This window comes from Rhincodon typus, chromosome 17 (genome assembly GCF_021869965.1).
Source record: "Rhincodon typus isolate 14 chromosome 17, sRhiTyp1.1, whole genome shotgun sequence".
NCBI classification, from domain to species: domain Eukaryota; kingdom Metazoa; phylum Chordata; class Chondrichthyes; order Orectolobiformes; family Rhincodontidae; genus Rhincodon; species Rhincodon typus.
In genome coordinates this window covers 17,568,348-17,583,713 of record NC_063348.1, presented here as the reverse complement: position 1 = coordinate 17,583,713, position 15,366 = coordinate 17,568,348, and the positions used below count along the sequence as shown (strand labels likewise).

Below are 15,366 nucleotides of genomic sequence, written 5' to 3'. Positions count from 1 at the left end.
TGATCTGCTTCTCTCAGTATATGCCCTTCTTGGTTGGCCACAACATTTTTTTAAGATCACACATATTAGACTTTAATCAAAAGGTAATTAATTAGATCAAAATTAAGGAGTCAAATTGCAAAGTTTTCTTAAGCGAAAGAAAGAGTATTCTTCGGATTTAAGTTTAACCATGCATATTCCGACACATTTAATAAAGGGGCAGAAAGGGAGAATCGCAAGAAACCGAATATTGTATGAACAGAATACAGTTTTGCATCCGAAGAAGAGTTCTCCCGGTGCCCTGACCGATACTGTTCCTAAAACAGCAACACCAGAGGCACGTGTCTCCGTGGCTGTTCATTGGAAGTTCTAGCAGATAAACTGTGTGGTACCTTTCAAAATGAACAATTCTTCGTGGAGAACTCAGAATATACAAACTTCACAACAGCTGAAGAAACAAAATAGCTAAAACAGGCTTGAAATCTAACACAGCAACAACGATTCTAAGAGTTTTAAGCTGCAACTGTCTTTACTTTCCTGGTTGTACACATATCCTCCCCATCCTTTTTAAGCTTATTATTTGTGCCTGATGCCTTATTATTTGTTTGATGTCACTTTTTTTATTCGTTATCTTTCGCTCTAGAAAACCTTGCAATTTGACTCCCTAATTTTGATCTAATTAATTGCCATTTGGCTAAAGTGTAATAGCTGTGCTCTTACAAAAAAACGTTATGACCAACTGAGAGGAGCGGATCACCCCTCCTCCCCGTGTAGCGCGGTAGTATGTCCCTAGAACGAGAGACCCGGGTTCAAGTCCCACCTGATCGAGAGGTGAGCAATGACATCTCTGAACAGGTTGATTAGGGGAAGAAAAGGTCAGTCTACGCCTTTGGAAAGCAAGAGTTAACGTGACGATGTTTCTCTTCATACGATTATTTCCAAAATTTTCAGAAATTATTTCAGATGTTCAGCCTTAACGCTAAATCAGAGAGAAAACCTTCAAAAACCCATATGATGTTCAAGATCATGTGACAGCGAGGCTGGCGCGCGTTCTATAGCCAAGTCGCATGAGCAGTTCTGTACTTAGTTCAAACGTAGTTGGTGTTCGGAGCGCGTGGCTTTAGGTGAACTGCCGGCCCGGGAGCCATTAACACGGGACGGAAATCATGGGGGTGGTGCTCAACGGAACGTGGGACTTATCGTGGCGCGTCGTTACTAAAGGCGATGACCTGTTGAACATGACCAACTTTGGCTTTGAAGAATTTCGAAGGAAAAGTTTAAAGAAGAATATACATTTCAAAAGAAACACCATTCACGTCATCGATGAAAATCTTCCGCACGTCATTCTGTTCATATTTGGAACCTTTCTATTTGGAGGTAAAGTCACGGTCGTTATGTACGCCATAATTTACATCAACGAGAGATGGCGATGGACGAGTCGAGTTTGTGCACCATAGTCACAGTTATTTTGATGAGGGATGACTCCGTGCTGTGTCAAGGATGGAAATCTGATTGGAAAAATTCAATCATAGAATTGGAAGAAATGGGTGATATACACGGACTTTTAGAAGAACTTTATACTGCACGTGGTAGACTCCTAGCTAAATTCACAGCATGTTGAGCACAGAATGGCTGTGAACCCGGCTATGAAACAGAAAGCAGTAGGTTTAAAGGTTGGCCACTTAGAATAGTGGAAGGTGGGAAGTGGTACTCTCTTGTTGGAACAACATTCGTAATTTAAAAGAAATAATTTGGATTCCAGAATCTAGTACTATACCAAAATGTGCTAATTGCACTAAAGATGACAAAATACAAGGAGAGGTTAATAAATTTTCAGAAATTAGTGTGATTCTAAGTGTGATGGTGCATTTTGGTAGGAAAAATAAAGAAGTTACCTATTACTTAGAAAATAAGAAATGAAATGGGACAGAAGGGCAAAGAGATCTCGGGGTACAGGTTATCATTATTGTGAAATAGTGGTTGTTAAATCAAATCAAATTAAAAATGCAAGTACTGTTGACTTCATTTCTAGAAATAATGGAATTTGAAATTGTCAAGTTACATTAAACTGTAGTGTAGGCCCTTAGTTAGATTGCACTTAAAATACTGTGCCAAGTTCTAGTCTCTATTGTACAAAAGGATATAAAAGCTTGGAAAATTGTAAAAATGGATTTACAAGTATGATATCAGAGCTGAGAGGGTTGTTTTATCCAGAAAAGAGATGGCTGAGTTGTGACCTGATCAAAGGCTTCAATGTTATGAAGGGGTTCATAATGCAGATGTAGATGGACTTCAGGAAGGCATTTACTAAAGGCTTATCAAGAAGGTAGAAACTCATGGAATTAAAGGCAAATTGGTGGTATGGATTTGCAATTGGCTCATTGATATGTCACAAAGAGTAGTGGATTGATGCTTTTGAGACTGGTACACAGTTTCCATAGGTATTTCTCAACCATCATTTGAGTCAGTTATTCTTCAATTTTTATTAATGACCAAGACCGGGTGTCAGCAACCATTTTAAGGTTATTCTTTTAAAAAAAAAGGCCTAAAATGAGAACTTCAGGAATCTCAAGCTGAAAATTTGACATTCCTAAGTTAAATATTTGGCAACTTGTCAAATGTCTAGTAGGATGCTAGATCTGCGTATTAAATTCAATGCTTATATTTTTAATGTATCAATAGAAAATAGATCTAACTCTCATCATTGCATTTGTACTTTATTTTTTTTCATCATAATATTACCTTTATAGTCATCTTGAACTAAGGTGCATAGAATTGAAAGCATTTTGTAGGTTATGGATTTTCATGATTAGAAAAAAAATTCTCGATGCATGTTCAGAATAATTTGTCTTATGAAGCATATTTGAAATAATAATGGTTGTGACCATAAAACCTGTTTTTTGGAATAAAGGCATTATCTTTAATCATGCGTAGCTATATATATTTAAACAGAAGTATTTCAAGCATGTTGGTATTTTTTGTTTAAAATAATTGTTTAGAAATGTATAGTGCATCATATTATGTAGACCTAGCAGTAGACCGCATGGAAGTATTGTGGACTTTAACTTCAAATTTTCAAATATACTTTTTAAAAGAATGCTGGTACAGCCAAAAATGGCAGTGGATGTAAATTAAGTAGTTGTTTGGAGAGAATACCCACCATATGTCACACTGATGGATGCAAAGGAAACTCCAAAAAAAAATGAGAAGGGAGAGACAAGTCAAAACAGACTGGATGGTGATTTCTTGTGAATGCAAAGATGATGAAGGGTTGACTACCCCTGTAGATTATGCGTCAAACTGCAGACATATTTTGTGCTTTTCCCTTTGAAGAATACACAAGGATTAAAAAATCATTTTCGACTCATAGTGTGCTAATTGCACTGAAAGTTCATGTGTGTACACATATCAGCCTGGGCTTGAGCGTTAGTGTGATGAGAAGGTCACAGCTGAAGAATTAACTCCAGTCATCCCTGTGTAAAGACTCTGTGTGCTGAAAACCAGTTGAAACAAGTCTCTCTCTTCATGAATGCTGAAATTAAATTACATTTGAAAGGAATAAGAATGATAGAATCTCAACCAATCTGCAAAACTAAGGATTGTGGAATCAATTGTTCACATAGCAATGTCAATGCTATCAGTAAACTCCACTGCAACAGTCACAATCCACTCTTGATCAATTTAATCTGTTTTGGATTCGCGCGCGTGCGTATACGCACACGTATATATACACACACACACACACACACACACACACGCGCGCATCCCCCATTTAATACGACCATGGCTGACTGCATCTCAGCCTCACATAACCCATTAACTTGTTGCTAACTAAAAATCTGTCATCCTTTTAAATTTGTTCAGCGTCCTATTATCTACTGCATTCTCGGGGAGTGAATTCCACAGATTCACAATCATTTGAGAAAAGTAATTTCCTCTTATCTTTGTTTTAACACAGCCTTTGTGTTACTAATTCTGCTCATGTTTAATAATAAACTCACTTTTGTTAACTCGAAAGCCTGACCAAAGTAGCTTCTGCTGAAACATAGTTTCATAGAACATAGAACAGTACAGCACAGTACAGACCCTTCGACCCACAATGTTGTGCCGACCTATTATCCCACTAAGATCAAACTACTTTACATTATACTGTCATCCATGTGCCTATCCAAGAGTTGCTTAAATGTCTCTAATGTATCTGACTTCACTACCACTGCTGGCAGCGCATTCAATGCGCCCACCACTCGTGGCCTGGGTGAATAGTATCCATTAGAAAAGGAATTCTTTATAAATCAACAAAAAAGAAATTGCTGCAGAAACTCAGCAGGTCTAGCAGCATCTATGGACAGAAAATAGTGTTAACCTGCTGAATTTCTCTAGCAATGTCTGTTTTTGCTTCCAGCATCTGCAGTTCTTTATTTTATTCCTTCTTAAATTAACCTTGTTTTAACTTATTGAAGGTGCGGACGGGTGAATAAGAAAGGGGAGTTTGTTCTTCACTGGAAAATTAATTGTTTGAGATATCCTGTCTGGAATGAGTGTGAATTGGGGATCTTCACCTGGAGTCTGATCATCTTACACTTCACGATATATGTATGGCCCTTGTATTTCTTAATGAAGTCGAATTGGAAAAGGGTGGGAGTTGGAATGACATAGAATATAGAACAGTACAGCACAGGAACAGGCCCTTTGCCCAACCATATAAAAGAGCGCACAAAGCTTTGGAGTTGCGGTTGCAGACTTTTGACTTGGACTCAGGTGTCAATTGCAGTGTTCCTCAGATTGCAGATGATGTGAAACTTGACAGTTTATTAGATAGTGATGATAGTTATAGGTTTCAGAATAGTAAAATTGTTGGAAACCTGGAAAGACAGAGTTATTTACAGTGTGTCACTAGTTGCACCTTGGTTGTTTTAATACAGTATACTATAAATCCCATGATTTTGTAAATGGGCAAAAAGAGCTTGCTGTACATGTCCACACAACTTTCAGAACTGCTTTAAGTTAAAAAGTGGACACTTGCACTCATCTGTAGAGGAATGGATTATAAAAGAAAAGATTTGCATTTTTATAGCAATTTTCATGAACGTTGGACAGCTCCAAAGTGCTTTAAAGCCAATTTAAAGTACCTCTGAAGTGTAGTTACTGTAGCATTGTAGTAATTAGAGCAGCCAACACTGGAGTAACTCCTTACTTTTCTTCAAAATAATACCATGAGATCTTTTACATCCATTCAAGTAGATTAGGACTTAGCTGGGTTTATCTGGACAACTTCAGGGTTTTCACTTCAGAGAAGATATAAAGCCCTTACAGTGCGCAGAAAATATTTATCAGCTATTATCAAAAATGAGAAATTCAGTTATGACAAGAGGTTGAAAATATTGGGATTGTTTTCCTTGGAACAGAGAAGATTAGGCAGTGATGAGATGTTTTGCTCGAGTATACGGAAAAAAATCTATTCCTAAAGATTGGGTCAACATGCAGAGATCATACATTTCAAATCAGTGGCAAAAGATTAGAATGAAGTTATGTTGGAGAAATCATCTTGTTGCATAATTATCATGAATAGGAATACACTGAAAAAGTATTGGAAACTAATTCTAAAAATAACTTTGGTGGGAAATTCAGCAATTCCTTGAGGCTGAGGAGCTTTCAGAGTTATGGACAAAATGCCTGGTGGGGTGGGGGCACTGTTAGTAGTGATGGAGATAAATATGAGTGCTGTTTAAAATTTCTTAGGAAGATTTAAAGATAATCAAATCTAAAACAGTGTCATCTGGTCGTTTTATGAACATTCTTCCAGCACCCTGAAATTGTGGTATCAGAATTGAAATGAACTGCCATACAGTTTCATCAGCCTTCTGGTACTCCTTCATCTTAGCCACAGTGGGGTAGAAAGTGCAAATTACTTAATTTGATACGTTTTAGTTCCCTCCTTAAGAAACTTTTATAAATACGTCTTTAATATTTAACTTTATAATTCTGGTATTGATTTCGTTAGAATGATTAATTACTTTAGTATTTTAATTTCCTTGCTCTTTTATTAAGAAAACTAAAAACACATTTGATGGGCTTTATTTTTCAGCTGTGACCAGAACTTTGCTAAAGCGAATAAAGCTTCCATACACTGTAATTGTTTGCATGGCTGGTATTGCTTTCGGAGCATTAAGTGTCAAGTATCCACAGGTATACATCTTAATCTTACTGAAATGCCATCTTAAAAAAAAGTTAGTTCATATTATTTTAAAACCCGAAACAGTTTTGTCAGTGTCATATCGTTGTATTTCAAAGTTCTTTTGATAAGTAGATTGTGGAAACAAGTCAAATTTCACATCTTTGGCTAGTATCTGATTGGTCTTTTCAATTAATGAAACCCCAGCCTTGGGAACTGATCACAGCTCAGAATAATTAAAAGATTTTCTTCTGACAAAATGGTCATATAAAGGCCAATTAAGAGGCTCCAGTTATTTCTAGCCAGACATTTTACAGTCTTTTGAGAATTTCTTGGTTTCTTTATACTTTTCCTGAGAGATACATATAAGTTAGAGCATCATTTTCACAATGCAAGCAGTCACCCTGACACAGCTCATAATACACTGTGTTATATAACAGGGATGTAATTTATAACATAATTATCAAGGCTCCAATTTATGGTGACCGAGTATGTAAAATTCCATTTTTATACTATGGTTTGTGAGTTTTTACTGCAAAGATCCATTTTCTATGAAAAGGTAAGAGTGAGTTTGATTAATGTCATTATATACTCATTTACCTTTCTATCTATTTGAATCTCTAGGATGTACGGTAAGATGATATGCAATATGTATCTAGTGAAGGAAATATTTCCATTATCCAGCATTTTTGGGTTTGAGGGGAGCATGCCGGTTAGGTGAATTTGCTGGTTGCATAATAAATACTTGTATAGAAACCCAATACAGTATTTTGTAGTATTCTTTGAATAACAAACTTGGCTCAAAATGCTAAACGGACAGTGCAGTTTGCTTACTGGGTTTTGGAAGGTCTGATAGTATTCCATCGGGTCATCAACAAAATTATCACTTGCATCTTGAGCAACAGTTGATGTAGAGGGCAGAGAAGTTGGGGATTTAGGCCTCGCAGCCCTCTTGAGTAAATTTCTAATATCTGCCTGCTTGCATTTTTTCCTCACATGCAAAAATTGGGAATGCAGGAGGTGAAACTGCATTACAGTTTGTGCAGTAAAGTGGTTTTACCGCTCAACAGGTCTTCAGGACATTTTCAAATTCTTAGCAGCAATATGCCATGGAACTTTTTTGACCTGCATATTCACTTGTCATTCACTTTCCTGTTCTTGAACTTTAGGTTTGTCACAATTCAAAACACCATTTATAATTTCTTCTGTAGTTAACGTCATTGCAACAAGAGCATGCTTGTCAACATCCGGTCACTGATCAAGTTCATCTCTAAATGCTTTTCACTGGATTTACAGTACCTGCACCGTCACCCAGTTCCATGATTTCTTCATGCTCAATATTCATTTACTCGCTTCCTCGCACACAGAATCCTTCAAAAACTTCCTCAGCCAAGGATACTATGTCAAACATGACAAGAGGTCATAGGTTTTGCCAGCAAGTTTGGAGAGCTTCACTTACCACCTGGTTTCATGCCTGTGTTATGTTAAAATTGATGGACTTCTTGGACTGAAATACATGGATTTTTCCTTTTCTGGTTTGTCAGTTTTCTCATGAAATCATGTTGGTCAAACATTTTCAAGTTTTGAATAACATCGTGATCCATTGGCTGAATCAAACTTATCACATTAGGAGGGGAGAAACACCCAAAGATATCGCCATTAATGAATTTTTCCATGGGAGGGATGAGTGTGACAATTATCCAACAAAAGTGCAACTTTGCTTTCTTCAGGCATTCCTTCTTTCGTAAATGATCTTTCATACTATACACAACACCATGATGAAAACACCAAGTAAAAATTTCTGTATCCATGCAAGCATTACTTTGGGCTTTGTAATCAACAGAAAGGTGAATTATGCCTTTGAAACATCTTTTTTTTTTGCATATTTTCTGATTACTGTCAGTTTCACGTTATGCATTCCTGTGGCATTTGCATACAAGGATGGTTATATGGTCTTTGTTTTGATTAAAACTACGAGCAACCTTTACATCAGTACCAGCTAAGAAGCGTGTTGCAGCTCTTCTTCTCCCAACTTTGCAGTCCCTCTCACCTTCCGACTTTGCAGCCTGCCCTCCACAACTTTGAAGCCCCCACCCACAAAACTTGGCAAACACTCAAGCATACATCTGTATGGATACCTTGCAGACTCACTCCCCCATCCTCTAGTCCTTTAGTGTTGCTTGTCTCGTTCTTGAGGTCCAAGCATTACCAGCCTTAACTTCCACATCAGCAAAACTCGCTGCAACTATTCATTTTTTTTTGTATGCTGCTCTAGTCATAGGTTGTTTTTCTCTTATGTTTGCTGGTAGGCTCACTATGAGCCCATGAGCAGCAAATGTGAGAGAGAACAAATCGGGGACTATAGCAGCCCCATGTCGAGGGGTGACTTATCTCCTATTGATCATTCCTGTAATGGAATTGTTTGGGTACTTTAGGGGCTTAAAAACCTGTGTATTTTGAGGGCTGTTTTTAATAGTATTGGATGAACATCTCTAAGATGAATACTTGAATATCAAACACATTTATATAAGTCACTAATGCAGACTAAACTCAATAGTTTTTTTGGAAGTCTACGAGGGGAAAGTGCAGCTACAGCAATGGTTCACCTGTTTGGAAATGGTTAGTGTGACACAGGGCTATCTGTAGATAATCCTCAATCCATTTTTTTTAATCCACCCTGAGAGACGTGGCCATCACTGGGTGGCCAATATTTATTGCCCATCCCAAGCTGTATTTGAGAAGATGGTGGTGAGCTGCCGCCTTGACTGCTGCATTTCATGTGCTGTAGGTAGACACATGATGCTGTTAGGGAGGAAATTCTAGGAATTTAACCCAGCAATAAGTAAGAAATAGCAACATGTTTCCAAATCAGGATGGTGATCGGCTTGGAGGGGAACCTGCAGCTGGTGGTGTTCCCATGTATCTGTTGCCCTTGTCCTTCTAGATTAGAAGTGGTCATGGGTTTGGAAGGTGTTTTCCAAGGATCTTTAGTGAATTCCTGCATTGCATCTTGTAGATAGTACACATTGATGCTAATGAACATCGGAGTTGGAGGGAGTGGGTGCTTGTGGATACGGTGCCAATTAAGTTGGCTGCTTTGTCCAGGATGGTGTCAAGCTGCAATGCTTGTTAATAAATTTATGTTGGAAATGTAGATGTTCATAAAGGTTGAGTACCTTATGTAGAACTGTGAAGCTGTTAAACTTTTTAAATCCCCTGTCCTTTCAGAAATAAAACAAAACAGCCTTCTTGTGTAGAGCGTAAGAAGCTATTTTACTCATTTCAGTGACTGTTTGACAACCCTGATTGCTCTATTTATGGCATAATTACTATTTGACTGATTTCCGCAACCTACCATTACAACAGGGAGGCTGTGAGTTCACAACTTGATTGGCAGTTTAGGCTATTAAAAGATTAGTCATCTTCAATATGGGATTATGTGTGTAAATGTTTGTCTTAAAACAAATTAGATATTTGTGGAGGTTTAAATGAATTGAATGGGCTTTCGTGAATTAAATTTGTTTCAATAATATGATATCTGTAATCAATGTCTAGAACTATACTTTCTTACAGATCAAGAGGTCAAATTATTGACTTGATGTGGAGGGAGTAAAGGCAAAGTACGGTTTATGGGGAAGGGTCATGATTTGTCATGAGTTAGTATGACAGATATAAATGGCACTAGGAAGGCCACAGTCTCGTATTCACATGAGTTGGCATGCATGAGGGATTCAGAGGGATTGTAGTGTGAGGGCTAGAAAGCCTAATATTTAGTTTAAACAATTGATCTGAAGCCCTAGAAGATTAAGGGAGGCCTTTTAACCCAGCACACCTCAACACTGATAGCAGACCTGACTGCATCCTCCCTGAGCCCCATCCAGGGACAACAGTTGCTCCGTACTTTGTACTTTTTCCCTAGATGTGTGCACAAACTAGGAAATTTCCCAATTTGAACCACCTAGCTTGGAAGCCTAAAACTCATAGAAAGATTCAGCTTTGTGACCTTTCATCAGAAATATTAATTGCATGACCACAAGAGCAGGTCTGAGGCTAGGAGTACTCACCTCCTAGCTGCCCAAAGCCTGTCCACCATCATCAAGGCACTTGTCAGGGTTGTGATGGAATACTCCCTACTTACATGGATGGGTGCAGCTCCAACAACATTGAAGAAGTTTGACACCATTCACAACAAAGCAGTCCGCTTATTTGCACCACGTCCACTTCCTCCACCTGTGATGCTCAGTAGCAGCAGTATATGCTATCCACAAGATGCAGTGTAGAAATTCACCAAAGATCCTTAGACAACAACTTCCAAACCCCACAACCACTTCTGTCGAGAAGAATGAGGGCAGGAGATACATAGAAACACCACTATCTGCAAGTTCCCTTCCAAGCAAATCACCATCCTGACTTGGAAATATATTGCTGTTTCTTCACTGTCACTGGGTTAAAATCCTGGAATTCTCTCCCTAAAGGCATTGTGGGTCTACCTACAGCACATGGGCTGCAGTGGTTCAAGAAGGCAGCTCCCCACCATCTTCTCAAAGACAACTAGGAACAGGCAATAAGTACTGGCCAGCCAGCCACACCTACATGCCTTGAGTGAATAAAAACATTAGATGTTGTGTCATATATGCTGTTTACACCTTACCATTGTTCGTAATGATATTTTTGCTAATTTGATACCCTCTAAGTAGAGTTTGAGATTTTTCTGTTCTGTAGAATAGTCTGCCACTATTATATTAATTCTGTATTATTTTGACTTTTTTAAGTATTATAAATGACTAGATAATTTATCTTATATTTTTAGGTTCGTCAATACAGTGAAACTTTGGCAAACATCAATCCATTGTTGCTTATTCATGCATTCATGCCAGTGTTGATATTCAGCAGTGCTTTTGAAATTGAATCTCATATATTTTTGAAGTCATTATCACAGGTAAGTCTTGACCAAGGGCACATGACTTCAATACAGCCTTGGTTCAAGTGCCAAATTCCTCAGCTGGTGTGTCGGTTTCTGCTTTTGATATCAAGATAGCATTTGTCTGAGTATGGCATCAAGGAACCTGAATATAGTTGAAGTCCACGGGAATTAAATAGAAACCTCCATTGGTTGGAGTCATATCTCACACAAAGACATTATTGCAGGAGGCCTTCAAGGAAACGTCATGGGCCCGACCATTTTTGTTTGCCTAATGACCTTTCCTCTATCAGAATATCACAATCGGAATGGTGTTGAGCATTGCCGTATTTAATACTATTTGCAGCTGTTCAAATACTGAACCAGTCCTTACCCATGTGTAGAATGACCCAAACAACATTAACGCCAGGGCTGATATGTGTCGAGTAAAATTTGCATTACACAAACATTAGGCATCTCAAACATTTAGAAAGTCTAACCATCTCAATCTACTTTCAACAGCATACCATCATGGAATCCCTTTCATCGTAAATATCCTTGGTGTTGCCATTGACAGGATACTTAACTAGACCAGCCATATCAAAACTGTGGCTGCAAGAGTGGTTCAAAGGCTAGGAATTCTATGAACAGTAATTCCTGCTGGTTCCACAAAGCCTGTACAAGTCGCGTTGGGATACCCTCTGCATTATGAATACTGCAGCTACAACAATAATCAAGAAACTCTATGCTGTTCAGGATAAAGTAGTCAGTCTGATTGGCACCCCATTCCCATTTTAAACATCACTCCCTCCACTACTGGCACAGTGGCAGCAGCGAGTCCCATCTACAAGATGCATTGCAGTAACTTGCCAAACATTCTTTTGACAACATGTTCCAACCTACAACATCTAAAACCTACAAGGACAAGGCCAGTAGGTGCAAGGGAACACCACCACCTGCAAGTTAGCGTCTAAGCATACTACACCCTTATTTGTCCTAATATTATCATTCCTTTGCTATTGGTGGGTTTAAAGTCCCAGAGCCTCTTTCCTAACAGTGCAGCTCCAAATGGATATAATTCAAAATAGTGGCTTGCGGTCACCTCATCAGTGGTATTCAGGATGAGTAACAAATGCTGGCTTTGCCAGTGAAGCTTAAATCCTATGATCATATTTTTAAAAAAGCCCAAGCATGGCAAGTATGGGATGAGCACAGAAGTGGACTTACTGAACGTGAGAAGATGCGCAAAAGCTGCAGCAGGAAGGAGAAGAGACTCCTATGAGGAGGAGTGATGTCTGCAACAGCTCTACGTTGGATTAAGAGCATGCTTTCAAAGGTAGGGTGTTCTCTTAGTCTGATAGACAGTTGCACTCCCTGATGGTGCCTTCCCCATCATGCAGATAATTATTGCCTTGTATACTTTGAGCTCTTTTGTGAGGAAGAAAGAAATGGGAAGCATGGTGGTTCAGCGGTTAGCACTATTGCCTCACAGCACCAGGGACCTGGGTTTGATTCCAGCCTCAGGTGACTGTCTGTCTGTGTGAGGATTGCACATTCTTCCTGTGTCTGAGTGGGTTTCCTCCGAGTGCTCTGGTGTCCTCCTCAGTCCATAGATGTGTAGCTTAGGTGGAATAATCATGCATGTTACACTCTGGCATTTATAAAGAAGGCTATATGTTGATTCACACCCGAAAATAAGACACTGTGCCTTAGAAGAAAGTCCACATTCACTGGCTTACTTCCTGGCCTCCTGAAAACCTTAGCTGTCATTGAAATTGTATATGTCGTCATCTTGAATGGCATAGAGAGTGGAATGGAAGACCTTTAACAAGGTTGCAGATTCTTTCCCGGATAGAACTCTAAAATACAACATAGAATTATGGAAATCTGAAACAAAAACTGAAATTATTGGTAAAAACGCAGCATCTCTGGAGAGAAAGAGAGTTAACATTTTGAGTCCAGTACCCCTTCTTCAGTTCTTCAAAAAGTTAGAGTCCAGTCACTTGACCCAAAATGTTAACCCTGCTTTCTCTCCTCACGGAATGCCAAACCTGTTGATTTTTTTTCCAGCAATTTTTGTTCCTATTTTCTTGACAGAACTTAGCTGTTACCTCCCTCATATACAGTAAGAGGGAATTAGGCTTTTCAATTAGGTTTCAGACTGTTTGGATTGGCATACTTGTTCAGCTACTTAACCTATAAGTTATTAATTTTTATTTGATGCTATCGCAACTGGTTGACCCACATCCAACGGTTTTCTATAAAGAAAGTTTTAAAATGAAACTCCAATGATGTAGCTCCATTGATGTAGCTCCATGAAATGTTCTTGCAAAAAAAAGCTTACAAGTTTGTAATTGTGAAGTTATTGTATCTGAAAAATCTTGCTGAATATGTACTTTTAGTGCTGAAGTGTTCTTCAGTTTTCAGTGGACCCTCTTTATATGGAATAATCTGCATAAGATCCATGATTGCCACTGCTTATCATGTTATAAATGTGATCAATATATCCGTGGATTCAATACCAGTGCCTGCTGCCAACACAATGATGGAACAAAAACAAAGTTGCTGGAAAAGCTTGGCAGCATCTGCGAAGGGAAAAACAGAGTTAACGTTTCGGGTCCGGTGACCCTTCCTCAGAACTGATAGTGGCTGGGAAACCGTCAGTTTATATGCAGAAAATAGGGAGGTGGGTGGGTTAGGGAGTAAACGATACGATAGAGCCCAAAGAGAGAGAAAGACATTTGGACAGACAAAGGAGTTGCTAACGATCAGGCTGGGAGGGTGAATAGTTGTTAATGGGGAACTAACAACAGGGGGTGTGTAATGACAGGCTATGTGGTAACAAGGCCTGGTGTATGGGGTGGGGGGCTGGGACATGGGAGAGTTTAGGCCCAAAAATGATCGAACTGAGTACTGAGTCCGGAGGGCTGTAGGGTCCCCAAGCGGAAAATGAGGTGTTGTTCCTCCAGCTTGCATTGGGCTTCACTGGAACACTGCAGCAAGCCAGAGACAGAGATGTTGGCCAGGGAACAGGGTGGTGCGTTAAAGTGGCAGGCAACAGGTAGTTCAGGACAACAAGGTGCAGGGCTGGATGAACACAGCAGGGTCTTTTTTGCGAGCAGAATGTAGATGTTCTGCGAAGCAGTCGCCAAGCCTACGCTTCGTTTCCCCAATGTAGAGGAGACCACATTGTGAGCAGCGAATGCAGCAGAACAGATTCTGGGAAGTGCAGGTGAAGGGTTGCTTCATCTGGAAGGTATGTTTGGGCCCTTGGATCCTGGAGAGGGAGGAGGTAAATAGGCAGGTGTTGCACCTTCGCTGGTTACAGGGGAAGGTGCCGAAGGGCTGTGGGGAGGTGTTGGGTGTGAAGGAAGTGTGGACCAGGGTGTCCCGGAGGGAATGGTCCCTGCGGAAGGCGGACAAGGGAGGGGAATTTTTTAATGATCCAGTATCCTCAGTGCTTTTGGGAAATGAATTCTAGAATACAAACTAAATGTACAATTTTCTCCTTCATTGAGGATACTAATGAGTGAGATTGAGTGAGAGTCCAAAAATAAAATTTTCACCATTGAGAAAAATGCCAACCCAATTAAGTTCTCTCTCCTCAGATGGTGAGATCACCAAATCTTGCCAGCACTTGGTGAGAAGGCTATTACCATGCAATTGGATCCCAGTAAGACTCCAATTCACCTGATTAACTTCCCCTTCCTGGTTACATATCACCCCCATACCAAAATCAAAATGAGAAGGTCTCTGCTTCAAAATCTCAACGCTTAACACTATGCTGATATCCATTAAACTGGGTCCTCAGTGCCGAGTCCAGATGAATTCATGGCTGTGCTGGCCAATTTCCTTCACGTAGAACTGCTTCGGCTGCAGCAGATGCCTCTGTGGTAAATGGGATGTTCTCCCTGAAACCACCATTTATTCAGCTGGGCAATGGCTATGCACCAGCCTTAGCACATCCGGTCACTTTCATTGGGCAGGCTTGTGCATCATTTGCTGACATAAAAGATCCATTTGGGACAGTGGTAGCTAGTAGTTGTTTTCTTAAAACTAGCAAGTGTGGACAGGGTAAATAAAGATGCAGAAGTTCCACTGTTGGACTGGGGTTGACAAAGTCAGAAGTCATACAATACCAGGCTATAGTCCAACAGATTTATTTGAAATCACAAGCTTTCGGGGTGCTGCTCCTTCGTCAGGTGATATGGGCAGCGGTCTAAAAGGAGAATGCTCCGAAAGCTTGTGATTTCAAATAAACCTGTTGGACAATAATCTGGTGTTGATTTACCCTGTCAGAAGTCACACGACACCA

At 39.6% G+C, this 15,366-nt stretch overlaps 1 protein-coding gene across 1 annotated transcript in view; it reads left to right on the top strand.

The window, feature by feature from the left end:
- The first annotated feature begins 1,145 nt into the window (after positions 1-1,145).
- The window catches only part of LOC109916184 (sodium/hydrogen exchanger 10-like), a 317,378-nt gene continuing 303,157 nt past the window's right edge, over positions 1,146-15,366 (top strand). Inside the window, exons 1-3 of the mRNA XM_048607303.1 lie at positions 1,146-1,356; positions 6,065-6,165; positions 10,962-11,090. Of these exons, the coding sequence (XP_048463260.1) occupies positions 1,146-1,356; positions 6,065-6,165; positions 10,962-11,090 (441 nt within the window). The remainder of the gene's footprint in view (positions 1,357-6,064; positions 6,166-10,961; positions 11,091-15,366) is intronic.